This window comes from Lasiosphaeria miniovina (assembly GCF_030549165.1).
Source record: "Lasiosphaeria miniovina strain SMH2392-1A chromosome Unknown B0T26scaffold_3, whole genome shotgun sequence".
Lineage (NCBI taxonomy): Eukaryota > Fungi > Ascomycota > Sordariomycetes > Sordariales > Lasiosphaeriaceae > Lasiosphaeria > Lasiosphaeria miniovina.
Genome location: NW_026848222.1, coordinates 1,505,268 through 1,533,008, shown reverse-complemented (window position 1 = coordinate 1,533,008; position 27,741 = coordinate 1,505,268). Strand labels below are relative to the sequence as shown.

The window sequence follows — 27,741 nt, the reverse complement described above, 5'->3', positions numbered from 1 at the left end:
GCCTCCCGCTATTGGCTGACGCAAGGAAGTGGAGTAGTTCCCCGCTTCGCTCAAGTGCAGCCAATAACGGGGCGGTCAGTATGATCAGCATGGTCAGGGCGATCAGTGAGGGAACTGATCGCACTGAGCACACTGACCGCACTGATCACCTAGGACCAACGCTCTGATTGGTCCGCCTTAGATAGATATATACGACGACCGTAGCCACGGTCTTAGATAGTTCTTGCTTGGTTCTCCAAGCAAGCAATACACATTCACTGCACTCATACACTTTGAGTGGCATTCCGATTTGACTGTATTACCCTTGCGATAGGAGCTTGCCCTTTGTTCTATCTTCATAATTACCAACCCCAGCATCCTGTGGAGCCCGTGCTCCCTTACAGACAGACGACCCTAACAGTCGAGTGGTTTGTAATAGGTGGAAGAGACCATTTATAGTACCATTATGGCGGCAAAGACTACGTAAGCCCTTGGACTGGGGTGAGGAGAGGATATGTAGGAACTGTACCCAGAAGTCCTTCGGTCTCCCTCTGGTGCTGCTTAAAAATTCACTGTCATCTATTTAGCATCACGGAACTCGAGTTATAACCACTAGACCTCCATCTCTGGCAGCTGATAACGGCTATTTGTTAATAGCATTTCACAAATATGCGGCCCGTACTACTACTAGCGATAAGTAGAATACAAAAGATTAGAGGCACTCTCATGGGAGCGATGGGACAGATCAATTCTGTGAAGTTGTGTATGTTCAGGTGTCCCAGTTCTGAACCCCTGCTCTTACACGAGGGCCTTTTTTGGGGCTCCGGTAAGAGTTGCACTTTTTGGGAAACCGCGCCGGGCTAGTTGAGCAGCTATTAGCCGAAGCTGAGCCAGGGCTGATTTGGGCTGAGCAAAAGCGGCGAGGGATCATCACGTGGTCGAAAAAGCGGAGCTGGCCGGTTTTGGAAGTGGAGTTTGTCGGTTTTGGGGTGTTGAAACAGCGTTTTCACTAGCCCAAAATCGGCACCATGAATATCCCTTTCCTTCTTCGGAACCGAGCAGCTAGCTATTTATAGTATTAAGGGCGAGTTTCCGGGATATAGGCGATATTTCCATGTATAGTCGTCAGGCATCAACATGCGATCTAAGCCAATCGAGTTCAAGATTAATTATTACTGAGTTTGTGGCGGGAGTATTAATCAAGACGCAGGACCGCAACGACATACATATACCCCTCCCTCACCTCATGACCTAATCTAATCCGCCCTAAGCACCGCATAAGCCGACAGCATAAACCTCGGATTCTCCGTAACATACGAAAACGTGATATCTACCTGCGACTCCCTCTCCGTGCGGCCCATGTAACGCACAATCTGCGCCCTAGAAATCAAGAAACTCGCCTCCTTAAATTTATCAATCGTAACCCCGTCCTTGGACCGCGGCACAAGCTTAAAATTGAGCGTCCCCTTATCCTTGCTCTCGCTTGGGGGGTAATACTGTAGTATATTAAAGCGCAGATTCGAGAGCATCGTCGCCGTCGGCGGGTCCGCGCCCGTCGCGAGCAACGGCACCCGCTGTCCTCCCGAGTCGATCGGCGGCATTTTGCCCTAGTGAACCTCGACTTCGATGTCCTTGAGGGCGTAGATGGGGATGACGCTTTTCGGGTGCCGCACGATCTTGACGATGAGGTCCACGGGGAGGGGACTGCTGGTGGTGATGTAGGACCGGTTCCGCAAGGCGTAGACGGCGGCGATGAATTGGGGCTGGCACGCCAGCCGTGAAGGGGGGCAGGGGAGAGGGATGGCGGGGTTGGCGTCTAGATTGCGGGCTCGTTGGGCGATGAGGGCCGCTTCGCGGCGGGGGGAGGGCGGGCGGGGACGGCTGTGGGCGATGCGGGTTTTGACCGGGCGAGAGATGTTGCGAGGGAGCGGCGAAAGGGGAGGAGGGGTTTGCTTGACGGTGGTGGGCAGCGAGAACCGGAACGTGTTGCGAGTGTTGGAACTGTACGGGAGCCGACTCTGCTGCTGATGTTGATGACCCTGGCCGTGAGATCCGCGGTAAGGTGATGAGCAGTTCGGGAATAGACTCGTTCAACTGTAGCGCTAGAAGGGTGGAACTTGGGGCATCGTCCTTGAAGTCCTTGGCGTCCATGTTCTTCTTTAGCGTCTTAAAGATGTGTGTGACGTACGGCTTGACATTTATTGTCCGCGACTTGAGGTCAAAGACTTCACCAACGTCCATGGGGAAAGAAGTCCCTGGAAACGCCGTCTTGTATTCCTTGTCCTGTCTCTTGGATGGGTCTGGCTCGGTATAGACCTTCTTGACTGCCACGGCTAAGGCCGTGTCCGTGATATTGCTCCCAATGGCGAAGCGCTGCTGGTGCGGTGGCATGGTGAAGGTTATGCTCTTCAGATCCGGTGGGGTGCAGTCGAAGAGGCAGTACATGGTATCGGCACTGAGTGCTTTCTGCACGAGGATCGGCGCCTTGGGGGGCTCGTCTTCCTTTGTGCGAGCGTCGGCGTATTCGACTGAGACGGCAATATCCGGGAACTTGACGAGAAGCTGTGAACGCAAGATGAAGCCGTATTGCGGCATTTGGACGTGCCAGCCACCCAGTGATGGATCGGGCTCGTCAAGCCGCTTCTGGATCGCTTTCTTGATCGCGGTACGGCAAAGGTCGTCCTTTGGTGTTGACGCCCAGTGATTGGCAAGGCTCAGCGCCCCATCGACCAGTGCATCGGTCCAGTTCTCGCCCAGGTAGAAAAGGCGCAGCGTTTCTTGCGGGAGGAAAGACGTGTCGGGTAGAGATAATGGGCGGGAACGTTGGCGAGATGGAGCTTGTCCAGGACCCACGAGTACACATGCGCGAAATCGGCGTTCTCTGGCACTTTGTGCTCGTTGTAAAGCTCTCCATCTGTGGCCATGGCCTGCGCTAGGGCCGCGGCATTGGCGTGGCTCGCAATACGAGCAGATATGTGCGGTGAATGCATCGAGATGTCAAGACGGTGTGTGCCCTGCCCGCCCAAAGGAAATGATGTAGGGTGTGTGTAGTCCCATCGGTTGCTGTCCACGGCGGTAGCACCGTCTCCACCCTCATGAAGTGTTTCGTTAAGGCCATTCAAACCCCTGACGAGGTCTCCCACGGTACCCAGCGTGTCGGCGCGAGACCGATACAGCCCCAGTGCATCGTGGACATCGATCTTGGAGGCGCCCAGCGAGTCTCCATGAATCAGGTTGCGGAGGCGCGTCAATGCTGCACAGAATGCCTCGTCGCCCATGGCAAGCGTCTTTCCCAACTGCCACGCGCTGGCGTAGGTGATGTCCATTAAGGAGAGTGTTGGATCCAAAATCTGTAGGTCGGGGCCAAAGTTGGACTGCATAGCGAATCCATCACGCTCCAGACGCGGCACGAAGCTTGGCGGGAACGGCCCGCGAAGCATCGCCGCTGTGGTTTCGCCGGTAATGGTGCGATGTCTCACCAGCGTATAGCCGTCTTGCTATCGTCGAGCGATAATATCGTCCAAGGGATCAGCGAGCCCGGCTAGGGAAGAGCCCTTCCTCGGCTGGCCCGACATCAGCGGCTGGAGTACAGTCAAGTTCTTCCCCAGATGAACGAGACGCGCACGCAGACTGCCATCGCCTTCGGATGGAATACACGTGTACGACCAGCTGTAGAGGCTGACCAGAGCGACGCGGTCCTTGTCCGAACTCAACTCGGGGGTCAGCACCCGGCTGGGGACGGTGTTGAGGGATACGAGATGCACAATGTTGGTCACAGGCACCTCGGAGTCCAGAGGGCTCGTTCTGGGTGCCACAACGATACTGAATAGGTCGGAGTCGTCGCTCGCGGCGGATGACCCACCGGCACCAGCCATGCCGTCGACGGCGACTTGGCGGACATGGGCCAGATACTTGTACTAGGAAACGTCCAAGACGTTATTCTTGGCCACTGGATCGGTGAAGAGGGACAGAAACAAGTCCTTTTTGAGAAAGATTACATCAACGGGACCCTCAGCGTCATGCTCGTCGCGCCTCTTGTCGTATGGGATGGCGTTGACAACCCTCTTGAGCGACTGCGCCTGCATGACTTGCATTCGGACCGCCATGGTCTCGCTCTGCTTAACCTTGACATCCAGCAAGCCATCGAGAATGGCGGCAAGACTGTCTTGGCCCAGCTTGAGCTCCTCGGGGGTGAAGGTCAGAAGAAGCAGCCATGGTGTGTGGCTGCGCACGTCGTTTTGCTCCTCTTTCATATCAACAAACGTGGCATCCTGTTCCCAAGGCAAGTGCGGGTCTTTGAACACAATGTGCGGGAGGATCGTCACTGGCGCGCTCGTGCCAGGGGGCGGATACACTGAGTCGACAACGCCTGGCGGCAAGTTGAATCGCGGGGCGATGACATTGAAGTCCTGAGCTCCGCCGGTGATTTTCTCGGTATCGCCCTGTCCCGGCACGGTGACCTCTTGCCCGACCTCGACCGTGTGTATGCCGCCTTGGAGGGACGGCTGGTAGTATGGAAAAAAGCGAACCTCGCCGGGGAGGAGGTCGCGTGTTCTTTTGGAAAGCGGACGCCGCATGTGGCGGTGCACAAGATGTCGATGGGCGGACGGCATGGTGCCCTGAGTAATTATGGCCAGGGAAGCAGTTGCGATAGATATCGATAGGTATCACTCAACACCAACATTGATGAACATAACATAACTGACCTCTTCGCCAACTGTTGGCGCTGACTGGCATGGCCTGACATCATTTCACATTTCCGGCCAGATTCTGGGCCACGACTCACGAACCCAGCTTCTGTCCTCCCGGGGACACAAACGGGACCAGGATCGATTTGCGGGAGCGTCTGTCGCCGTTTTCCGCCGGCGTTTGCGGCTCTCGTTATTTCTTCCTTCCGTTACGATCCCTCATTCTCAGCGGGTCGCGGTGTGGGCGAGGCCCAGCTATCGAACTGTGATTATTGCCGATGCCTGCATGGGACCAATTCGAATTATTTGCTTGGGACTATTTTTCGAATTAATATTGCATAGGACTATCTCGAATTATTGAATTGCCCTGCCGGGGTCTTGTTCGGGATGCGTGATGTGTGCGTGCGTGAGACTGTGTTCGATGGACAGACATTGTAACATTTTCAGCTCGCAATGGCAAGCGTGGCGCTGGGTCTAGACTAGGAGGTGGGTGGGGGGGCGAATTTGAAACCGGATCATCGGTTCCATGTGAGTGGAACAGATGGGACTTCGGATACGATACGGTAAAAACGTTCTATGTGAAAATACGTGTAGGCATGCACAATACAAGTACATATATATAATACGCAAACCCCTGTCGCGTAAATCACGTCGTGCCAAGTCTCTAATCAGGGCGCGAGGAAAGTTCCAAGAACACGAACACAGAACACGAACACAGAACACGAACACAGAACACGAACACAGAACACGAACACAGAACACGAACACAGAACACGAACACAGAATACGAACACAGGACAAGAACACAGGACATACCCGCTGAACCTCAGGATTTGTCTTCCTTCCTTCCGACCATCATGACGTATCCCTCCACTGCCGTATACAGACCCTCGTCGAACCTGGCCCGCTCGTCTTCGGCCTTTACCGGCAGCGGCATGAACCGCTCCCGCGCCTCCTCCTCCGACAGCCCTATCCCCCGGTGCACCCCCGTTAGCTTTTCCTCTTCCTCGGCCGGCTCGTAAGGCTGCAGCCACGCCCAATCCCCACTCGCCACCGCTGGCAAGCCAATTGGTTTGATCTTGTCGTCAATCTCAGGCAACACCACGGCATCGCTGGTCAGCTCTCTTCCCGGAACAAGGATCTCGGGGACATCGCCCGTCAGCAGCAGCGGCCCCGCGTGGAAGAAGGCTTTCATCTTGGCCATGGCCCCCTGCCACGTCCACGGGGGAAGCGTCAGCTCGCGCACCGGCAGCACGCCCGAGTAGGTGTGCAGCGGCGTAAACGGGTCCATCAGCACCCCGTACACGTCGAGCTGGTCGTTGCGCGCGCGCACATAGGCGTCTGCGCTATCGTAGTCCTCCGGATTCGCCCAGTAGGCTCCCATCGACATGTGTGCTGGTTTCGCCATCTCCGGCCGCCGAGGAGAATTGCCCGGGTCGGGCGCGTAGTGCGAGTAGATTGTATCGAGCAGCAAGCCCAACCTTCTTCCCCGGGTACGCCGGCAAGCAACGTCTGGACGCTGAGGGAGGTTTTCACTCTGGTTGGCTTGGGAAAGAGCATCCTGCTGGCTGTGCTCGGCGATGTTATCCAACTCGTTCCGGCCACCTCGGCGCCCGTCGGCGACGGCACCAACACTGCCCTCTGCCGGAACGCGCTCTGGTTCACCGCCGGGGCGTCCCACTCTACCAGCCTGCGGCTAGAGTTCACTCTCGCAAGCGACGCGTCGTTGAAGTCGTTTCGCGGCTGGATCGACGCCGCTGGCCTCCCCGAATTCTCAGTCGACCGTGTCTATGTTGCGGCAAGAAAAGATTGTTGTTTGTCGTACGGAATGAAGGAAGACACCACGACAGTTGAGCCCTCCATGCTCGCTGGCCGTGAAACTTTGCGGTTTCTTCTTTACAGCCGACATGACCTTGATCGAGTTTCCAGGGAGGGAAGCAGAACTACGGCTCCATTTCCATCACGACAACCCAAACGAAAGTGTTCTCAAGACACTCTTTTCATGGATTGTGAAGGCCTTTGGCATCGGGGAAGACGACTTTGAAGGGAAGAAATGGATCGATGCCGGGACCAGCGGCAAACTCCTCGACGCCATCCGCCCCCGGTCCTTTGAGATGACCCTTTCCTGTTCCCCCAACGGGGCCCCGATAAGAATCACAAGCGTCTCGCTGGACCTCCAGGTCGAAGTCACGGTTGGCAAACCAAAGGACGAGACCAAAAAAGACCAGCCCCTCGTCTTCTTCATCATGTTTGTCTAGGGACCCCAGCTAATCACCTCGCTCCGAGGCAGCCTGTGGTGCCCGCGCCCCGAGCCCCCGGGCTCTTTCACCAGAGCGCTTCCCTCGTATGAGCCCGAGTCCGACATACGCCCCGTTCTCGGCGACGGGAAAACGCCGCTCGAGAACGTCGACCTTCGGACCCTGGTCGGCTTGGAAACCCCTCCGCCGAAGGGCATCCCGACCGTCATCTCGCTCGCCGAAATCAAAGTCACCGGCGAGGGAATGTCCGTCACCGGCGAGCTCGTATGCGGCGAACCAACCAAGGGCACGGCCCCCTGTATCCGGCTCGACCGCGTGTGGATGTCCGCGGGATGCTCGTGGCTGAAAGATCATGCTCCCGCCCCGTTTCAATTATCTCTCGAGGTCGTTGTCATGCTCTATCCCGGCGCCGCAAACCCAAACGACCGGCCAGACCCCAACGAGATAGAGCACGACGACGACGCGCCGGAAACCGCCCTCCCCGCCAAGCTACGAGGCCAGCTGGAGTACGTGAGCGGGGCGGACGGCCACTGGCAGCTCAGCGCCGAGGTCACGAACCTGACAGGGCAGCATCTCGCCGCCTTCTTCGACGACAAGCTTCGCGACAGCCTACTGACGCTGCTGGGCCACCTGGAAATCAACTACCTCACCCTCAAATACAAGTACAGCAAATCGCAGAGCGGAGAAGCAAGCGGCAGCGAGTTCGAGTTCACGGGCGGCATCTCGCTCGGCGGGCTGCAGCTGAACCTGGCTTTCCAGCACCACGCCGACGGCAGATGGGACTTTGTCGCCAGCCTGGACACAAAAGACCAGGACACGGACGCGGGACGCGTCACTTTGGGCGCTCTCCTCGAGGGCCTGATGGGCGGGTCGGTGCCGGAACTGCCGCTGGCCGTGCGGGATATCACCGTCAGCCAGCCAGGCGACTTGTCGGACCTGGTGCGCTTCGTGTGCTACAGGATGGACGGGCCTCCGGACAAGGACGGCAACTCGACCGAGATGGTCGTGCTCTCGGGGTCGGTGCACATTGCCGCCGTCAGCCTGACCTTTGTCCAGTAGCGCGGGAGGAGGTGCCGTGCCCGGAACTAAGGCAGGCGTGGCAAAGGGGGAGCTCTTCGCTCTTTCGGACAAGTTGACCAGCGACCGGGACAGGCTGTTCTTCAAGCCTTCCAAGAGCAATGCCGACGACATCGGCGACACGGAAGTTGTTCTCGAGGCGGGCTCCCATTTCATGATCATCGTCATGGACGCCGAGGGTCGAGAGACGGCCGTGCTGGATTACGTCTTTGCACGGCCCCGCGCGTCAAAGCCCAAGGCTGTCCCCGATTCGGGTGCGGCTCTATCAAAGGGCCCGCACGCACAGGACGGGGAGCTATTGCCGCCCAGAGATCCCCAGGCTGTCGGGGATAAAGACGTCAAAAGCCCCGTTCAAGATCTCCGTAGGCCCGCTGCATATCGAGAACATCGGGCTGCAATTTGACTTCAAGGCCCAGCGTCTAGGCATTGTGCTCGATGCCACGTTCCTCATGGGACCCATCGGGCTGGCCCTGATCGGCTTTGGGCTCAGTGTGAGGCTCGGGAAGACACCGAAAGCCCCTGACCCGGAGAAGCCCGACAACGGGACCAAAGACGATGACGATGACGACCAAGGCGACGACAGCGGCGGCATACCCATCTCTGACCTGAAGGCCTCGCTGCAGGGCATGGCGGTGTCGTTCGACAGCCCGCCGGTAACGGTGGCGGGGGGCTTCACGCACTCGCGGGTCGACGGCATCGAGTGCTACGCCGGAGGGCTCATCGTCAGGTTCAAGCCGTGGATGATCCAAGCCGTGGGGGTGTACGCCAAGGTCCCCAAGGACCCCTCCAAGATGCACGCCTTTGTATTGCTTCAGGAACGCCGGCGCCTGGCACTCACAGGAAAGGCCCCGCGCTTGATGACGCCTGGTCGTGTTTACGAGTTGGCCGACGAAGATAGCAACTTCATCCACGACGACGACGACGACGACGACCACGACCTCGACCAGGACCACGAGCTCGCTGCTCTAGCCGATGACACCGATGAGCCCCCCATCCAGACATTTACCATGTTTTTCGTCATCTTCCGCGTCGAAGGTCCGCTTTTCTCGGTCGGATTCGCCGACATTTCCGGCCTCACCGGGGGCGTGGGGATCAACACCGAGATGCGTCTGCCGACAGCAGAGACAGTTCTCTCATTTCCGCTCATTGCGCCCTCGGGCACCGGCTCTCCCGGCTCGTCGCCGATCCAATCTCTCATGGCTCTCCTGAAGCCGCCGCCAGCCGGTGGCGACGGCCAGGCGGCCGCTCCGTGGTTCTCCCCGCGCGAGGACTCGTTCTGGTTCGCCGCGGGGTTCAAGGCCACCGCCTTCCAGATGCTCAGCGTCGACGCCGTCGCGGTCGTCCAGCTCAACCCGTACCTCCAGCTCGGGCTGTACGGCGTGGCCGTCTGCGACGTGCCGAGCCTGCACTCCCCCGTCAAGTTCGCCCACGCCGAGCTCGGCATCGCGTGCACGCTCGACATGCGCGCCGGCACCTTCAAGCTAGACGCGCAGCTCTCGCCCCGGAGCTTCATCCTCGACCCCAGCTGCCACCTGACGGGCGGCATGGCACTCTACGCGTGGTTCGGCCCCGCCGTGCCCTATTCCCCTAGTGGCGACGACGACGGGACCCGCGGCCAGCCGGGCGACTGAGTGCTGACCATCGGCGGCTTCCACCAGGCCTTCAACTAGCTGCGGGCGTACCCCAACCCGCCGCGGCTGGGCATTAGCTGGTCGCTGGGGTCGTCGCTGCGCATCGCCGGCGAGGCCTACTTCGCCGTCACGCCGCGCGTGTGCATGGCCGGCGGCAAGCTGTCGGCGGCGCTGTCGCTCGGCGCGCTGTACGCGTGGTTCGACGCGTTCCTGGACATGCTCATCAACTTCGAGCCCTTCTTCTTCGCCGCGACGGGCGGCGTGAGCGTCGGCGTCCGCTATTCCATGGACCTGTGGTTCGTGACGATGCGCATCTCGGTCGAGATCGCCGCGACGCTCGCCATGACCGGCCCGCCCTTGGCCGGCATGGTCCACGTCGACTTCTGGGTGTTTGGGTTTGACATACACTTTGGTGGAAGCATGACGCCCAGGCCCCAAGCGAGGACGTTTGAACAGTTTCGGCAGGCCGCGCTGAAGTCGGGGGCGACGGCGGCAACGTCGGTGGCGACCACCTTCTTGTCAGGGCTAGATGCGGCGGGTAGTAGCGACGAGTCTGCCGACGATGATGCTGAGTGTTGGGTGGCGCTCCGGGGCGCCAAAGACGATGCATTCTTGGAAGCAAAGGCCGGGAACGGGGATAAACCGTTCTTGTTCAACTGCGCCTCTGGCCTGGCCCCCCAGACCAAGATCAAGGGTCGTGAATCACCCCACCAGGTTCCAGGCCAACGTCGGGTCGCTCGAGCGCCAAACGGCGATGATGATGGAAAGAATAAACAGGAAAAGGAGGTGTGGTTGGTGCAGCCGGGCCCCTTTTCCTTCACCGTCACAACAGCGTTCCCGTCCAGCAAGGGCACGCTGCAGGACAAGCGGCGGGACAGGGTGGTAGAGAAGCAGACGATGACAAGGCTCGAAAAGACGGAGTACAACAACATCCACGCTCTCCCAATGCAGTTGAAAAGCACCATGGCAGTCGATATCACCGTGCGTGTCCTCCAGTCGGACACTTCAGTTCAGCTCCGCCGCATGAAACCCAAAACCAAGAGAAGGGGGCCCTTCCGTTGTACCGAGAACAACGGTGACGACGACGACGACGACGACGACGACGACGCAGAGGGGATATGGGAGGTCAAGCCCATCATCAAGGACGTGCCGTTTTCATTGTGGGGGAAATGTAAGTTCGCGCCTTCAACTTCCACTTTCCACTTTGTTTTCAATATCACAGCTCCGCCATCTAATTAATTAACAAACCCTTCCATAATTAGACGACGACAACGTGGACCCCTCGATACAAGGAAACAACATCGGCGCTCTTCTCGGTGAGAGGCCGTCGACAAAGGAAAGCCCAAGGGCAACAACAGTTCAACGATCCCCCTCGTCATGGGTCTCACCGTCGCGCCGCCCCCGCCGCACCTCTCCGACGATGTCATTCCCAAGTTCAACCTCGTCCACGACACCAAGGAGACCGTCCAGTCGGCCAAATTCTTTGCCAAGGAGACGGTCAACGGCGCGTGGGCACCGGAACCACAACCGAAAAACGCCGAGACGAAACTCGACGAGGGGGAGAATCCCGAGGTCCCCCACAGTGACCCTGACGATAGCCGCGGGGGGGAGGTGGAGAAGCGATGGAAGAGGGTCAGGACGATTTGGGGAGACGAGCGGAACCTGTCCGAGGAGGCTGTCCGCCGCTGGGCGGACCGGTTGGGCTTCGCTCCCGGTGTCCTGACTTGCAAGCGGCCGGCTGCGCTTTTGAAGCGGTTTGAGATGATGGTGCCCGCTCTTCCGGTGGTGGCTGTTGGTATTTCATGAAGGTATGATTAGTTTAACATTTAGTTATTTTAGTAAATACTACGTGTGCCGCCTTTGGGTTGGTAGCAGTAATTAGTAGGTGGATGGGTTTTGGTTTGCAGGGTTCGGGTCATGGATGGGGGGTTTTCAGACGCGAGCTAATACTTTCTGAATTATCTTCTTCTCATACGTTATTGTTTATAGTGTAATTACACTGTACCGTATAACTACCTATTGGACTAATCAAGCCTCCGAATTTAAGATTGTAATTAATTAATAGGCATCTTAGGTAATAGAGTTCTGGAGATATTAGGCGTTCGCGTACTATTCTAGCCTTGACCATCGTTTAATATATTTCATGCCCGATTCCCGGTGTTTGACGGGCCCACATGTGGCTCACCGATGGAGGAATGATGTCAATTTATCGAATGTACAACAGCTGCCTGCTCCTTAAGGTACCGAATCGTCACAACCCCCACGCTCATGTCGTTAATGGATCCAGCTGGTGCATATATCTTTGTTTCAACATCCTAGATGCCAAAATCAGCATCAAATCAATCATCTAGGTTTATATCGCCATCAGTTCGGTTCGTTCGTGGGATTGGCATTTTTCCCTTCCCCAGATCTGCCAAACACGATTGGCTGGTGGGCTGCGGTGACAGTTTCCAGTGGGTCCGAGCTACCCCTGTCCAGTGACGTCATCCCCGCGTCGTGCGAAACCCTCCACCTCATGATGCGATCCAAACAAAAAGATTTGCAAAGGATGATGCATGGCCCTACCAAACGAGAGGCGGTGCTCTTCCAATGAGGGGTTTGGAGGCCAATGGCTGAACTAGGAATGATCTAGAACCGTCGCTGGTCGCTGTCGCTCCCGCCTGGCTTGGCCCTGTGGATGCCGGCATTACGTCACAAGGTACAAGTTAAGGAGGCTTTCCTCCACCCCGGCGGCGCACATGAAGCATGTGCTTGCCCGCATATTGTACTATCCGTCGTGACTGCCAGCTGGAGATTTCAAGGGGTAGTGCGTTGTGCAAAGGAATTGCAAGATTGTGTCCGATGTCTGCCTGGAAAGCGGGCACCGGCAGCTGGCATAGGACCATCTGGAGCCACCAGTAGGTAAACAGATGTTAGGCCAAAACAGGCAAGCATGACGTCCTTGATTTGCAGCCAGGTGCTACTCTTTGTCGAACACGCCGCATCACTGCACCTCTACTGAGCTTGAGCCGCCCAAATTCGTCCCTACCGTCCATTACCCTACCTATCAACAGCTCTTTCCCACCTCGCTTTTCCGCTCTTCTCCCCAACAAACAAACTTGCACCCTTTGATACCCCAAACAGACCTGCACACGACCGCATTCGCGCGACAATTCAACACAGGAAATCACCAAACTAGAGAGCCCCGCTGCTTCTGCGACACACGAGATGAGGATCCTGAAAGCCCTCCTCCCCTTGGCCCTTGTGGCCGATGCTGCCATCGGCAGCTCTTGGTTCTCCAATGCAGGTAAGCTTTTTGTCGTCAACAGCGATCCCAGACCCTGTGCTAAAACTCACACGGCAGCATACAATAAGTGGCACGAGACGGAGCTCGAGCGATGGCTCTCGGACCACGACGTGCCGTACCCGACTCCTTCCGACCGCAAGGATCTCGAGAAGCTGGTCGAGAAGAACTGGGACACGTACGCCGTCACGCCGTACAAGACTTGGGACGCGGCCAAGCTCAACGAGTACCTGAAGCAAAAGGGCATCGAGACGAAGCAGGCGGCCGAGGCGAACAAGGATTCTCTGGTCGCCCAGGTCCAGAACTATTGGTACGAGTCTGAGGACAAGGCCCAGAGCGCCTGGTCCAACGTCAAGGACTGGATCTTGGACACGTGGACCGACAGCCAACTCAAGGCATTCTGCGACCACCACGGCATCCCAGTCCCCCAGCCCCGCAAGCGTGACACCCTCCTCGCGAAAGCACGTGGTGCTTACGAGACAGTAGCTCAGAAGGCTGGCGAGACTGCCGCGTATCCCGGCGACTGGCTCTACGAAACTTGGTCAGGTAGGCGCTTCTTCATGTTCATTACCCTGTCATTTTGTCGTTTTTTGTACTGACATACCCGCAGAGTCGGATCTCAAGGAATGGCTCGATTCCCACGGATACCCTGCGCCCCAGCCGACCTCAGTAAGCCATTGCAATCCGCTCATAACAACGCTTTGCGGCGACACTAACACGCCAACAGCGTGATAAACTGATCGCAGCGGTCCGTCGTAACTCGCGCCTCGCCTACCTCACTCTCCAGGAACAAGTTGCCAGCAGTTCCGAAACCGCTCATAAGGCGTATGCTACTTTGACTGACAAGCTTATCGATACCTGGGGTGAATCTCAACTCAAGGAGTTCTGCGACAAGAACGGAATTGGCGGTATGCATCATTCATCCTCGGTTGAGTCCATAAAATTTACTGACAAGACAAAATACAGTCCCCCAAGGCACCAAGCTCAACCAGCTCCGCGCTTTGGTTCGCAAGCATCGCGCCGAGATTCTCGGTGATACCGTCACTGCTTCTGCCGCCTCGGCTTTTGGTGCCGCGACCTCGAACATCGGATCCAATGCCGCCAAGGCTACTGATGCCGCAGTTCAAACGGCTCAAGATGCGTTTAACAAGGCTATCAACGCCTGGTCCGAGACACGATTGAAGGCGTACTTGGATGCTCGTGGGATTGTACGTTTCCTCTGGTCCGACATTTACAGTCTCCTTTCTAACTTCTTGGCAGCCTGTACCCCAAGCCTCAAAGGTTGACGAGCTCCGTGCTCTGGTGCGCAAGCATTCTCACAAGGCAGCATCGGGCTGGAGCGCCTGGACCTACGACGACTTTACGTACGACAACTTGAAGTCATACCTGGCGTCCAGCGGCAATGCTGCCGCCGAGAAGGCTAGCGAGAAGGCCGGTGCCACCCGCGAGGAGCTTGTTGAGGCTGCCCAGTCAGCTTATGCCTCGGCGTCGTCGGCTGGTGGTTCGTCTTATGCCTCAGTAACCAGCTATCTATCACAGGCCACCGACAATGTCAAGGCTAGCACTTTCGACTCGTGGAGCGAGAGCGAGCTCAAGTCTTATCTGGACAGCTATGGAATTGTAAGTTGCCGCTCGCGCAGATCAACTCACCCAGATATGCTAACATATGGGCCTGTAGCCTGTACCCCAAGGATCGACCCTCAATGAGCTTCGTGCCCTCGCACGCCGGCAGTGGACATACTTCAAGTACGGCACTTCGACACCCACCCAGACTGTCTTTGCTGTCCTCGGAGAGAACGTGAAGTCGGGCTGGAACTGGATCATGGAGCAGCTTAGCATCGGAGCTGGTGCCGCCCAGAAGCAGGCCCAGAAGCAGAAGGTGCACAAAGAACTCTAAATCCGGATTTCCCTCTTCGCCGACCAGGACATTATTTCAGGTTACCAGGCCAGGAAGACTGTCAAAGTGTATAATACGACATGACTATTCACGATCAGATGGCGTTGCGGCGCCTTGCCGCCAACTAAGGAATGAATGTGGTTGGCTTTTTCGGGAGGTATGACTACGGGGGTTAAGTTGGAAGGCTCACCGTTGCTATGCAACTACAGGTGGGCAGGCAATCAGCACTGCGTTTTCAGTTAGTCGGAGAAGTAGTCTTGTTAATTAGATTGGAGTTCTCTTACAAAAAAGTTTACCTTGATTGTCGCCGTGAAATTACATGTGCTTATTCGGATCCGTATTAGAAAATTGGGTGACATTTGTTTGCGCTCGAGCTAATTAATCTCGTTTAGCTTCCTTTTTCCGAATGTTGGTAGCCGCTAGTTATACCAATCCGAGGTAATATGAGAGAGACTCCCTACACCTCTGGTTTCGTTGGCTCCTCTTCTCTCCGTCTCCGCTCCTGCTCCTCCATCGCCCGCCTCCGGCGCCAGGCGCTTTTCAGCTCGTTCTTCATATCAGCAGTTGCCCAACTCTGTCAGCTCCTGCCATCTGGGCAGACACCCAGATGGCGCGCAGCATGGGTAGCCCCCTTCGTGCGTAGCAGCTCTCAGATCTCTGAGGTCCGTGGCGTCCATGGCGGACGCGCAAGGCGCCCGCAACCGCCTTGCAATTGACCGGTAGACTGACTGGCTCGGGCTCTTTGCGCCAGGCCTTGATAGTTTCGGTGTTAAACATGTGAGAATTAGCCAGCCACGGCTGGTAAAAGCCAGTTCTTACGACAATCCAAGTGAAGACATAGTCGAGAGCGGAAACGAACAGCTCTCGTACGAAGTCGAAGCAGGTGAGTTGGAGAGTTGCAATCATGACCACCATGGAGACAGGGACTAATTAAGGGGTGTGTCAGTCACAAGAGAGGCTTTCCATGTTGTTTTGCGAAACTTGGTTATGGTTTCGTTGGATGTGCGAAGAAAACGAGCACAGCTACTGATGATCCTGAGCTCCTCGGCGACCGTCCAGAGCCCGTCTTCAGAATTCCGCGCCTTTATCCCGAAGATGCTCGTCGTGAAGCTGAGGGGTAACTTGAAAGGTCGCAAACAATCAGGGCAGACAGTTTGTGTCAGTAATTAGGTGGTCGTTGATAATTAATTAGTAAATATAGGTGGTAGTAGTATGGGAAAATCCGCTTACAATTAGAACGGTGAAAAAGGCGAAAATGGGAAGGGCTTTCCCCTGCTTCACGGCCTCTTTTCCTTGCTGGACCGACTGCTAGGTCTGGAGCACTGAGATCTGCTGCTTCTTGAAGGCTACGAGGCTATCAATCTGTGGTGCTTAAGTCAGTTGTTAAAGGAGGTTAGACCCAATTCGTCAAAAGTGTGTGGGGGCTGACCGCCTGAGACGTTCCCGTTGCCGTTGTTTGGATCGCTTGGAGCTCGTCTAAACAGGCCTGTAACCGCCTTACCCGGCCGTATGATTCCTTTTGAAACGCGTCCAGCCGTCGCTTTCGTCCGGCGCCCCGGGCTTAAGGTGTCACGCGCATTCACAGGGCAACGGAAATGAAGCATTTGATGCAGGGAGGTAAGGCTTGAATTGTCTGAAAAGGTCTAATCTCTTGTTTCCTTTGGCAGGGCCAAAAGTCTCTTTTTTATAGTTATGAATAGTGGCAAAAGCTGGTGGCGAAGAATCACATAGCAGCTTCTAGATCTTTCTTGCTCACTAATCCCAATATTGTGACATAAGGCTTAGGCGACTGGCACCGGCATTATGCGGGTTGCCGGATTCGTATCGGCCGTCCGGGTCATGCTCCGCCCACTCCTTGGCCCGTATGAGGTGCTTTGAGTTTTCTGTTCTGATGGTGCGCCAGAATGCCTTGCGGTTTTTATCTGTCTCTCAATGTAGGTAATAGGGCATCTGGTAAGTGATCAGTAATTGAATTCATTCAGCTCAACCGTGGGAATGTGCGGGACGTCCTGGGCTTACCATCAACACCAACCCGGAGGTGCAATTCACTTATAAAACCAGACTACAAAGCCGAACTTCCCCGGAGGCGCCTCCCTTTCTAGTTCGCCCTTCGCGCTGCCGTCCAGCGTTACCTCTGACTAACCCTTGGAAGCAGCCTTAGGCGGGATTTGTATAGATTTCTTGTCTATATCCTTCTTGCTCAGCTGCTAGTAGATTGTGCCTTCAAGATAAGTAGCTCCTGAGCTGACGGTTTTGGTGAAATCAAAGCTTTGCCGTCGTTTGGCCAAGCTGGAGATAGATAAAGTTGGGGCGCCTCTAGAACGCGAGAGCATCTAATTACTATAATTTATTTGGCTCAACTTCGCTCTTCGAGTCTTGAAAAACAGCGCCAATCACCTCAATGACCTTCTATGCCACTCGACGTCGAGGAAGAGAGAAGCTGCGTCCGATAGTGTGTTGGAGCCAGGCTGCGACGGTGGCCGCGGATCAGGTCCAGCGACTTAATACCGACTAGTACTGCGAGCTAGTCGAGCTTGAAAAGAACACTGAGCAGGGGCCGACGCTTCCAGTGTGCCGGTTTCAGGGGGAAACCCATGCTGAGCGGCCCTGACCAGGAATACTTCCCGGCACGGTTTGTAAGCGGAGTCTACCTCTCTCTGCGGGATTTAGCAGCGCCAGATCATGAGCGAGTCCGAAAGGTCCAGGGACCGAGCCGAATTGTCATGGGGAAAAAAGCCTACGATGAGCACGATAATCTTACCGAGATCATACCTTCTATGCTCACACCTAATTACATCAAGAAGTCAAGATACACGGAGATTTCCTTTTATGTCACAATATTGGGATTAGTGAGCAAGAAAGATCTAGAAGCTGCTATGTGATTCTTTGCCACCAGCTTTTGCCACTATTCATAACTATAAAAAAGAGACTTTTGGCCCTGCCAAAAGAAACAAAAGATTAGACCTTTTCAGACAATTCAAGCCTTACCTCCCTGCATCAAATGCTTCATTTCCGTTGCCCTGTGAATGCGCGTGACATTTTACTATTATCCGGGTAGATGAGAACAAAGTCTTACTTATGTAGCCTTCTTTTATATTATTAAAGAGTAAAGCCCGACATTCGTATTCCTAAACAGTCGCGTAAAGTCAACGACCTACAATACAAATAATAAGCGTAGGCTAAGCCGCAGCAAGCAGAAAGTGAGCCGAGGCTAAAACGACTTCAATTTTAATTAACCACCATCGGACGCTAATAGAATTCCTTTACGGGTAGACTACCTATGTAGGTGCCTAAATAGGTGCGAATCTGCGAATCCTCTGAAATAAGCAAGAGAATGTTAATAAAATTGGGGATGCTAATTGGTTGGCTGTCTGACGATCCTGGTCTCGTGTATCTACCTACCGGGTTAGATCTAGGTTGGTAGGGTAGGTAGCGTCAAATCCCGCGGGAACGGCGTGGTAATTAATTCACAGTCCTGTTGTTCCTTGATTTTCTCAGCTACCGACCTGCCGAGGCCCCTACCTAGGTATGTATCTAAGCCGCGGCCAAAAGTAGGAGTGAGTGGGTGACCATGGGTGTGGCTTGGAGCACTTGCGGGGGGCATGTGGTCCTTCCCACTCGATTTGTTCTTTGGTTGTCTCTTTTTCTTCTTCCTCTTCTTTCTACTCGGGGTTAGGCGTTTCTCTTTTGTGATCAATCACAAATATCACCACACTGTGAGGCGAAAAGCCTAGGCGGATCCTTGGCTAGTTTAACTACCGAGGCTGAATCAAGAAGTAACAGTCGCCTTCCCTCGTGCGGGGTTCAGAACGCCGCGTTCTGAAATCAGTTAAGCTTGACACGCCAGCTGCCTGGTTGAAAAGCTAGGTATCTCCTACATTGTAAGAAGTCAGTGGTCTTTAGGACTTATATGGGGGATTAATAATCCTCTGTAGACGTGAGCCGACACCTGGCAAGCTACTCGGTACTGTGAGAGTCGAAGCCTGGCAACTATGAACTGTGGAGGGCGAATCTTTCCATTTGCCTGATCCTCTGTGCTATTCCTTCGGCTGTCCGCTCTCTAATTAGGAGGGAGGGTCTTGAGGTTGACCGTTGACTACAGTATTATTTGTAGGGCTTTGTTTTTCGAATATAGTGTCTAGAACTCAGACGAGGCTACTTGAATGTTGATTCGTTAGAAATGATTAGGTGGCCGTGGTACAGAGCACGGCCGTGTGGATGCTCTACTAGCTTCCTACGTGTCTAGTTGCCTGCTTCAACCGGATACCTGCATGCTTATTTCTCTTTTAATACACCGGTTTAGGCAACCTGAAGGCCTCTCGAAAAATCACTGATTCCTCATAACATAAAGGTCAGGGCTCATAAGTACCTGAATCAAGAAATGGTGCGTGAAAGAACTGCCAGGGCCCTGTTCCAATGCCCCAGCAAGCAACTGGTTCAGGAACCAGAAAGAAAGGTGTGGATGCCTTACTACCCGCGGATCCAGGGATGGTGAAAGCCACAAAATGACAATCGGACTTTTCATCTTAACGCCGGTTTTTCGACCGGCCATCAAGCCTTGGTTCGCTAACTTTTTTGCTTGCCCGGCCTTGGCTGTGTTGTTCTGGAAACTCCCTTCCCGCTTCTTCTCCTCCGTCATCGACATCTTTCGTTTCCAAGACAGGTAGGTAGCCCCAAGTGCCAGGGCATCTGGAACTAATTAGACGCGCGTACTCGTTGACTCATTATTACTGAGCCGCAAAAGTTCCCCCATCCTCCACACTGCCCCCTCCTTTTGTCCGGTCTCTCTCAGTGGCAAAAACAGATGTGATGTAGTTACATCATGGTTGCCGCGGCAAGGACGGAGGTCGTTTCGGTCCCGTTTGCGGGCAATGTGGCCCTGCTTTCAGCTCGAGGCCGTCTTTCACCACCCGACCCGATCGATCGACTACCTACGAGGGTGTGAAACGGAGGATTGCAAGGCGGTCTCCACCCTGGTTAGGCGTAATCTAACAAATCACATTTCCTTTTTTTTCATGATTCCAGTGGCTTGGTTCAAGGGCCCTTGAGAGCCGCGGAGCGCACTCCTTTTCCTTTCTGTGGGGCTGTTGGCGGCGGCAGGCAATTCCCCAGAACTCAATACCGAGGGCATGATCATACCAGATAGTATGTCTCCTCGAGGGAACAGGTGCTGTTTCTCCCCATTGGCCTCAACCAGGCGTCATACGGTGCGCGCCCGTGCAAAACGAACCCTGAACATTTTGCTTCCCTTCTCTCTCACACTCTCTCTTTATTTTTGGGCCCGCCCCTTGCGTTGGAGGTTGTGACCTTGACGTCAAAAGTTCCCGTCGCAATTGGACACCGCCAGGTATGCACGAGACACGCTGGTGGCGTCGGGCGGCGGGCGACGGGTGGGTGGGAAAATAGGAAGGTGACGTTTTGTTTTAGATTTTCCTTTCTTCTTCCCCTTTTGTGACAAATCAATTTTGCGGTACTTTTTGATTCCGCGCGCACATGCCGTACGTACCTACTTGCTTGTGCATACATACATGAGGCAATTACACTAGCACAGCCTCTTCTCGGTCGGGTTTCTAGAAGCCGGCCTGGCTTGCGAGATGTACCAGCGGTGTTCCCCCCAAGTTTTATCGCGCTGGCAGCCACGGGCTTCGTGCTGCGGTCGTGTCTTGTTTGGGCGAGCAACGAGTCGTGGTTGACCGATGTGTGACTGTGTGTTGAAATGCAAGCCAGCACTGCAACGTCTCTTCCCAGGCCTCCCCCATTTCGAACACAGCAGCCTGGCGCGTTGGCCGGTCTCCATTTCCTCCCTTGCATGAACTCGGGTTCCCAGTCTCGTCATTCTCTGATAGGAGTATGTGGCAGGATGGGTTATATATTGGTAAAGGATATCACGAGGTGCCTGTCGTGTACCCGCGTCGAGGAAATAGTGTCATGGCACACCCCCAATCTTTTCTTGTGCCCCTTCAATGTGAGACCCTCATTGGGGATGTTCGGATGCCGTTGATCACACCAAATCTTTCGCCGGCCCATAGCTGCAGGCGAGAAAGGACCGCACATGGGTTTGCAGCCCCGGACACAAAGTCCATACAGCCAACCAACCAATCACCTTCAGTCTCACAACACACAACACCCTTAGCCCTTAGCTTGTTTGTGCCCGCGGCCAGGGCCCAGGGTGCAGTGAGACTGTGAGAGGCAAGTGCCAAATCGCAAACAAGCGCCCGCCCGCATCAATTAGCCCCAACAAGCTCCCTCCGAGACAATCCCGGCCGTGTTACCCGAGACTTTTATCTTCTTTAAGCTTATTATCATCGTCATCCTGTGTGCCACCCTGACAGCGCTATGTAGCACAAGGGGCTTTGGGATGGGACCTGGGTGGGGGGTCTTCCATCTGGCTCGGGGACGGGGCGGCGGGCCAAAGGGTGGGACGCCAAGTTTATATCGGCCCCGAAACCTTGGACAACGTGACGCGTCCTCCCCATTTTTTGTGGCGAGGCTAGGGGAGTTTTGGCCCTAGCAATCTTGTCTTTTTTTGGCCGGAAATCCCCGTCGGCGGCGGGTAACGGTCTGGCTGGGCCGCTGTCTCCGATAAATTCAAAAGCGGAGCAAGGATGAAAGGACCAGGGGCAGAGAGGCCCAAAGGAAGCAGAGGCCTAAGCGCTCAGAAAATAGAAGGTGAGGAAAACTGACAGAAGATCACATGGATGGGGTGCGTGGCCCAATCGACGACTTTTGCATCCCATGGGATGGGGCAAACGACGGGGGTGCGGATGCGCGGCTGAGGCGCTTGTGAGGGGGCCAACCGGGTCCCCCAACCGATAAACTCGAGGCACGGATGAACTATGGTGATAAAGGGCCGGGTTCCAAATTCCATACCATACCGACGTATGGCTACCCATGCGGCTGTGCTGTGCCGCCGTTAGTTGCTAGTGCCGAGCCTTCCCAAAGCTATGACACGAAGGATTGCGCTTCAGGAAGCTCCTGTTCGCCTTATTCACATTGAACGAATTCCGGGGTTTGCATAACTATCTCCAAGTATCCAGGGGCCAAAAGGCCCCGGCTTCGCTTTGCCTGCCGGGCCATGACGTTGGAGAGCAAATGCACTTTGTCATTTATCAACTGCTCTCTACCATTGCGCTTGGTGCGTGCGCGTTGGCTTGTTACTTACCAAGGTCCTAGTCTAGCTAATCAATGAAGATTGATTTCCGTATTTGGCACTCCTCGCACCCTTGGCGGCTTATTGGCTGCCGTAATCCTTGTGTGTTGGGTAAGGGCAGCTGTGTTGGTAAAATCGACTGGGCTCTCGGAGCCCTGGTATATTGCCCCTGCTTCCTCAACATCGAAATCACAAACTAGGTCGCCTGTTGTTAGATTGATACCTCATGTTCTCGGCATGCAAAGCTTGAGGGCAGCCAGCCTCGATACCGAGACCCTGTGACACAAGCCGGCAGCCGGGATTTTCCCTTGGCAATTGTCAACGGACGCGTATGGTACCACGCATATCGGCAGAGAAACGAGGGATGACCATGCATTGGCGTGGTGACTCCACGACGCGAGGGCCGAGATATTTACAAGCAAGCCTCCTATTCCGTCCGTGTGATTGGCTGCCCGTCTCATTGAATTTATTTCTTGCTTGGTCGTCTCGCTGCGCGGTCCAATTTGCAACTGCCTGGTCCTTTCCAGAACTGCCTGGCACTTATTGGAACTGCCTGGTCCTTTTCTTTGAGGGGGGGGGGGGGGGGGCAAACCAACCCGAGCCCGATTGCGAGGTCTGCTCAAGTGCGGATTGCTCAAGTGCGGATGTGCCGTGGCCCGTCCATGGCATGACTCTGGAGGGTGGCCTCGGTCCAGGCGCGGGTTCCCGGTGCGAGTTTCGGGACAGTTGTCCGATTGGAAAATTATGTCGAAATTGAGAAGTGGCTGCCTGGGACTCAAAGCATTGCGAGCAATGTCGGAAATGAAATGTGGCGGAGTCTGATCTGATATCCCAACTGCCATTTTCTCCTTTGGGCGACATGTCCAAGACGGACCCAATAACATGCGACGTTTACGACCGAGGTGGATGCCTTGGGAGAAACATCTTGTCGAGTAATCAGGGACCTGGAGAGCGGGAAAATCTCGACAAAAGTGCTCTTTGATGCTGACAACCATCCATGGTCGGTGTCATGGAAAGCGGCTGGTGTAAGACCTAGAACGAGCATGAATGAGAATTTGCTAAGCACTTAAAGTGTGGACGAAGTTCCTGCATATTCATCATCAGTCTTAGTCGTCTGTCCGTCCCTTAATGCCATTAACCCGCAAGGGTGCTGATGCTGTCGGCGTGTTTGCCGCTGACACAAAGACCTCGCAGCAGGTAGGTGCCGCAATGCCCAAACAGCCCTCGGTTGCCTGTTTCCCAGCATGTCCCACAATGGCCTTGAAGCCCGCTGATCGAGATCTCGCGTGTCTGCGACCTCCTGCTCGGACGAAGTTGATTTGAGATTCGAAGTTGCTAGGAACAACAAAGTAAATCAAGCTTCCTATTATGGGTGAGAAACAAGCTTTCAAGGGCTAACTGTGCGGCCAACGGTGTGATCAAGCAGCAAAGACGGCGAGGCGCGCAAATAGATGCTATTCAGGAGTCAACGGCTGTCGACTTCTCAGGTCCGGCGAAATAGACTTGGTGACGTGCAGTGCTGGTGGAGCTCGGCCCGAGTTTGAATCGTAAGACATGCAGCAGCACCGGGAAAACCGTCCCGCCAACGCCGTTGCTCCCACATCTATCTGCATGCATCGCAGGTGCTGCGATTTGGAAAATAGGAACTTGTGCAGCATTGGAAAACGGCTCGCCGACTGAATTTCGGGCAGAATTCAAGGGTTGCCGGGTCGGGCGCCGGCTTGGCGTTACGGTGCCGCCGAGTCCTGAGTGTTACCAATAATAATTCTGGAACATGTGCAGTAATACGTCCAAACCAATTGAGCGCAGAGGTTGCCTGCTGTGGCTGATTCTCAGAGCATCATTCGTCTTCAGCCCATTGAAATTATCGCAAACGTCCAGTCAGGCAGGATGCAATGGAATGGCTGGCGTGACACGAAAGACTCTCAAGGCTAGTCAAAAGCATGAAGTCCGTGCGTAATTAGGTCTTCTGGAAGTCGGTCGGCCGCCATCCTTGGGATGGGGGGTGGGTAATATTCCGGAATGCGACTTGGGATTTCTCTCCGCATGCAGCCGCCTCTTTTGCTGGATCGGCAGGTGACAGGCTCGTTGCGCGCCGCTGGTCGGAGATGGCGTCCTGTCGTGGCGGCTGTGCCTCGTCGCAATCGCAAGGCATCCAAAATTGGGTAAGCTCGTCTCCCATTAAGCGAGAAGCGAGAGGCACGCACAGCGGCACCGCCTAGGTCACCATCCAGCGGGTCGTGTTCGGGGCGTGAAGCGCAAGGGAGCGCGTCAACCGTCAACGACGGAGCTGCCTGCCGACGAGGAGGGTCGGGATCCACCGGCCCAGCTCCCGGGTTTGGATGCCTCCAATTTCCGAGCCAAAGCTTCCGCGCTCTCTCTGGCAGGAGCAGAGATGATGTTTGCTGCAATTTCCAGCGATTCTGGCTGCCTGGGCCACGGCTTACTTGGCGGCGTTGGGCGGTCAATATTGTCCAACATAGAAGTCAGTCGAGAAGCTGAGGTGTTGCTAATTCCGGCAGCCTGGAGGCACGCGGCGCACCACACGGCACCAAAGCCAAATGCCTGATGCAGCATGCATTGCAGCTAGAAATAACGTCAGTGTTCTTGTCGGTCTGGGCTCTCATAAACCTAGCGGGCAATGGAATCCAGTTTATCGCCAGGTAGTGGAGGTGGTTTGTGCTTTTACGTACTGCACATTACATATGCCTTATGTGCAGGCTCAGATGAGCAATAGGTAAGAGGTAGGCTTTAACCAAAACTGGCAGCTCCCATTGTCCTGCTGTTCCCGCCGCCGCCCCCGAGACGCAAGAGAAGGCGCCATGGAAGGCGACGCCGCAGAATGGAAACTTCAGAGAGGCGCACGCGTACGTCGATTCGTACGGCGGGAATACGTACGGATTACGGTTCGTCTGTGCTCTTAGCTCTTAGGTTGCTTCTTCAGTTCTTCCACGCCGGGAAATTTCACGACGACCCCGCCGTGTTGGGTCCCCGTCCCCAGGGCAGGAACCACCCACCTAAGAAAGTGAACGTATGTCGCCTTCCAGGTACCTCTTACAGTGGTGTGCCACTCCAAAATGTCCCAATTGGAAAAGTCCCATGCAGGTGCCTCTTGCCGGCGCGGACCCAGGGTTGCACTCATGCAGCCTCGTGCAAGGTCAGTGTGTTGGTTGCCTGATGCAGGAGGACTGTTCGGGGAGTCGCTGCGGACAGTGTTGACGCCTCGGGCACGTTGAATGTCACCAATGTGATGATGACTGAACTTGGGCAAGTCGCGGACCCCACACACATGGAAGGCACGCCGCCCAGGTTGGAATTCGGAGGACCTGGCAAACCCCAGAAAAACCCCGTCGCGTGTGCGACATGGATGGATGAGGTTGAAGGGGCGTAGAAGTGGGAGCCAGCCGGAACCGGGAAGATTGCCTCTGCGATATCCACATCCAATTTTGCCCGCCTCGCATCCGACGCCACCGTCATGGCACCAACGGGTGCCCGCGCCGAGATTTTGCGAGTGTCTGACCGAGATTTCGAGACCCGCTTGCTCTCGGGGGTTTATTTTTTTCTTTTTCGTTTTTTTTACACATCCGCCGCGTTTTCCTCCTTCCCTCTCCCCCCTCCAACCTCGCCTTTAGGGTGGGTTTTCCACCTGTCTTTCTCGACGCATGGCACTTGTGCAACGCCAATCAGCCGACAAAGGCCAGGCAGTCACAGCGACCCGCGGCCACGGGTACCGCTGGCCTGGACGGTCGGTCCCACCGCGCAGCCAACCCGTCCCCGTCCCCGTCCGTCCCAGTCTCCATTACTGCACTGCAGGGGACTTACTTTTAGATAGGATGGAGGGAAGGGAGTGGAGGGGAGTGGAGGGGAGGGGAGCGAAGGGAAGGAAAGGGAGGGAAGGGGATGATGGCAAGAGTGACACTAATGCGCGAAAGAATCCCCGCCTTCCCTCCACTCCTTAATCTGATAGCTTCTTGTCTTCCCATGCGTATCCCAAGCGGCCCAGCTGGGTTGCTGATGGCACCCACAACCCAGTTCCACACCCCCCTACCCCCCTGGACATCGGATGCCAGCAACATCTGAGTTGGATCCTGTGAGATCCAATGTCCAATGTCGATGGATTCTGGGCCAGAGAGCTGCAGCATTTCTTCCCAAGCCTAGCTGTTGGGTGTGGCGCGTTTCATCAGCCGCGAATCTTTAAATGTTCGGGATGTTCCCGTATTCTTCCCATGCTTGTGTTGCATCGAGCTCACTACTGGCTTCTATTCTTATAATTCCGCACCAACGCAACCGCGGGAGCTCCCTCTTTGCAGATCAAGCGTGCTCACCACCTCGAACCACTCCCCCCCAACGCCGTCATGTCTGACTACTACCAACAGGCCCGCCCTTCCCACCGCTCCGAGCTGCCCATGTTCCGGCCCACTAAGCCAGAGGACTGGGAGCCGTACCGGGACCTCATCGCCCATCTCTACAACGAGATGAAGCTCAAGGACGTCATGACGGAGATGCAAGTGGTCCATCGCTTCAAAGCAACGTGAGTCGTCCCACCCCGGTGGCCTCAGTCTCACCCTCTGTTCCGACTTGCCAAGTTGACTCCCTTTTCAAAGTGAGAAGCAGTACAAGACCCAACTCAAAAAATGGAATCTCGACACCAAGTATATCAAGGCATCCGAGTACATGGCCATGATCAAGACGAAACGACTGAGGGAGGCCGAGAACCCCCCCAAGCAGACACGCTTCATCCTGCGAGGGCGAACCGTGGACCCAAAGGACATAACCCGGTTTGAGAAGAGAGCGCTGAAGAAAGGCATGATAAAGCCCGAAGACCAGATGTATGAACAGGGTAGGTTGTTCACGCCGTTGACTATGGGAGATGGGTGCGTGCTGACCATGCATTTTCAACAGAAGAACTTGTCGAGGACTTGCTATATGACACACCATCCCCGGAACCGTCTTATTCATGTGAGTAGTCCCGGCTGAGATGGCGTGCCTTGAATCCTGTGCCTTGCTAACTTTTGGGCGATTCCCTTTCCCAAGACGCCGAAGCCTCTCAATATTCATATTGAAGCAAGTCGGTCGACGACAGGCCTGAAAATGGCTTCTGCACAAATATCACGACTGTGTGCTCCGGGTATAATGTCGAGGGCTGTGTGATGGAAGGGGAACTCGGAAACCAGCAGATAAGGGCTTGTGAGATGCATTGGATGCTCATGTGGTTTGAATGCTGACTGTCTCAAACAGAGGAGCCGCATGAACCGATGACTCCATGGTGTGTGTGTATAATATTCAATTCTTCGAATCTCTTCCCAAGAGTCCAGGGGGAATGCGACTAGAAGGCGGCGACGACGGAACGAACTCGGGACAAGAACAGGAAACACGGCAGCATAAACTCGGGGGCATATTGAGGGCGCTGGGTCTCGGATACAACCATACATGATAGGCGTTACAATCTCATTAAACTTGGCTTCTTAGTTTGGATGGTTTACCCTCGGTTTCTGTTGGAATGACGCGCTAGTCAGCCACGGAGGGTCATCCACGAAGGTGGCTGTGGTGGCACAGGGCCACAGATTCTATATAAGTAGCCGTAGGCCACTTCCACCCTCTGTCTTCTAGATACACACAGACATAAACGAATCCATCACTTGAACCACTAGTTTTTCGGCGTGTAGTTACGCCCTGTTGCTTCCAGTACCGGTACCTGGTGATTCCAACAGTTTCCCACCTTTTACTACCGCACGTGATCTCCTGCCCGCAATACAACTTGAAAGGTACCTCATAAAC

The 27,741-nt window shown here is 55.2% G+C and overlaps 9 protein-coding genes across 9 annotated transcripts; 4 read left to right on the top strand and 5 right to left on the bottom strand.

The window, feature by feature from the left end:
* Nucleotides 1–1,104: 1,104 nt before the first annotated feature.
* Nucleotides 1,105–4,592, bottom strand: B0T26DRAFT_739368 (uncharacterized protein; the record flags this gene model as incomplete). The annotated part of the gene is made up of 7 exons (XM_060443704.1): nt 1,105–1,123; nt 1,297–1,553; nt 1,596–1,980; nt 2,018–2,727; nt 2,802–3,476; nt 3,570–3,801; nt 3,898–4,592. 7 exons carry the CDS (start codon nt 4,590–4,592, stop codon nt 1,105–1,107), a joined length of 2,973 nt encoding a protein of 990 aa, XP_060297980.1.
* Nucleotides 4,593–5,493: 901 nt separating this feature from the next.
* B0T26DRAFT_673807 (uncharacterized protein) lies at nt 5,494–6,075 on the bottom strand (the record flags this gene model as incomplete). Its single annotated transcript, XM_060439641.1, has 1 exon — nt 5,494–6,075. One exon carries the CDS (start codon nt 6,073–6,075, stop codon nt 5,494–5,496), a length of 582 nt encoding a protein of 193 aa, XP_060297979.1.
* Nucleotides 6,076–8,256: 2,181 nt separating this feature from the next.
* B0T26DRAFT_200311 (uncharacterized protein) lies at nt 8,257–9,772 on the top strand. The gene has a single exon (XM_060433742.1). It carries the CDS (start codon nt 8,452–8,454, stop codon nt 9,631–9,633), a length of 1,182 nt encoding a protein of 393 aa, XP_060297978.1. The 5' UTR covers nt 8,257–8,451; the 3' UTR covers nt 9,634–9,772.
* Nucleotides 9,773–10,930, bottom strand: B0T26DRAFT_200310 (uncharacterized protein). The gene is made up of 2 exons (XM_060433741.1): nt 10,890–10,930; nt 9,773–10,804 (listed from the first exon to the last, which is right to left on the bottom strand). The coding sequence occupies exon 2, from the start codon at nt 10,596–10,598 to the stop codon at nt 9,912–9,914; it is 687 nt and encodes a 228-aa protein (XP_060297977.1). The 5' UTR covers nt 10,599–10,804; nt 10,890–10,930; the 3' UTR covers nt 9,773–9,911.
* Nucleotides 10,931–10,945: 15 nt separating this feature from the next.
* B0T26DRAFT_701161 (uncharacterized protein) lies at nt 10,946–11,685 on the top strand. The gene has a single exon (XM_060441580.1). It carries the CDS (start codon nt 11,011–11,013, stop codon nt 11,437–11,439), a length of 429 nt encoding a protein of 142 aa, XP_060297976.1. The 5' UTR covers nt 10,946–11,010; the 3' UTR covers nt 11,440–11,685.
* A 1,155-nt stretch (nt 11,686–12,840) lies between these two features.
* B0T26DRAFT_643268 (uncharacterized protein) lies at nt 12,841–14,813 on the top strand (the record flags this gene model as incomplete). The annotated part of the gene is made up of 7 exons (XM_060437518.1): nt 12,841–12,919; nt 12,977–13,462; nt 13,527–13,585; nt 13,644–13,824; nt 13,883–14,124; nt 14,177–14,536; nt 14,595–14,813. 7 exons carry the CDS (start codon nt 12,841–12,843, stop codon nt 14,811–14,813), a joined length of 1,626 nt encoding a protein of 541 aa, XP_060297975.1.
* Nucleotides 14,814–15,270: 457 nt separating this feature from the next.
* B0T26DRAFT_749510 (uncharacterized protein) lies at nt 15,271–16,615 on the bottom strand (the record flags this gene model as incomplete). The annotated part of the gene is made up of 4 exons (XM_060445114.1): nt 15,271–15,357; nt 15,417–15,739; nt 15,841–15,934; nt 16,610–16,615. 4 exons carry the CDS (start codon nt 16,613–16,615, stop codon nt 15,271–15,273), a joined length of 510 nt encoding a protein of 169 aa, XP_060297974.1.
* A 5,479-nt stretch (nt 16,616–22,094) lies between these two features.
* B0T26DRAFT_200272 (uncharacterized protein) lies at nt 22,095–23,187 on the bottom strand. The gene has a single exon (XM_060433740.1). The coding sequence runs from the start codon at nt 22,956–22,958 to the stop codon at nt 22,188–22,190; it is 771 nt and encodes a 256-aa protein (XP_060297973.1). The 5' UTR covers nt 22,959–23,187; the 3' UTR covers nt 22,095–22,187.
* Nucleotides 23,188–26,212: 3,025 nt separating this feature from the next.
* B0T26DRAFT_200217 (Clr5 domain-containing protein) lies at nt 26,213–27,454 on the top strand. The gene is made up of 5 exons (XM_060433739.1): nt 26,213–26,494; nt 26,568–26,803; nt 26,869–26,922; nt 26,998–27,150; nt 27,202–27,454. The coding sequence occupies exons 1-4, from the start codon at nt 26,319–26,321 to the stop codon at nt 27,024–27,026; spliced, it is 495 nt and encodes a 164-aa protein (XP_060297972.1). The 5' UTR covers nt 26,213–26,318; the 3' UTR covers nt 27,027–27,150; nt 27,202–27,454.
* The last annotated feature ends 287 nt before the right edge of the window (nt 27,455–27,741 follow it).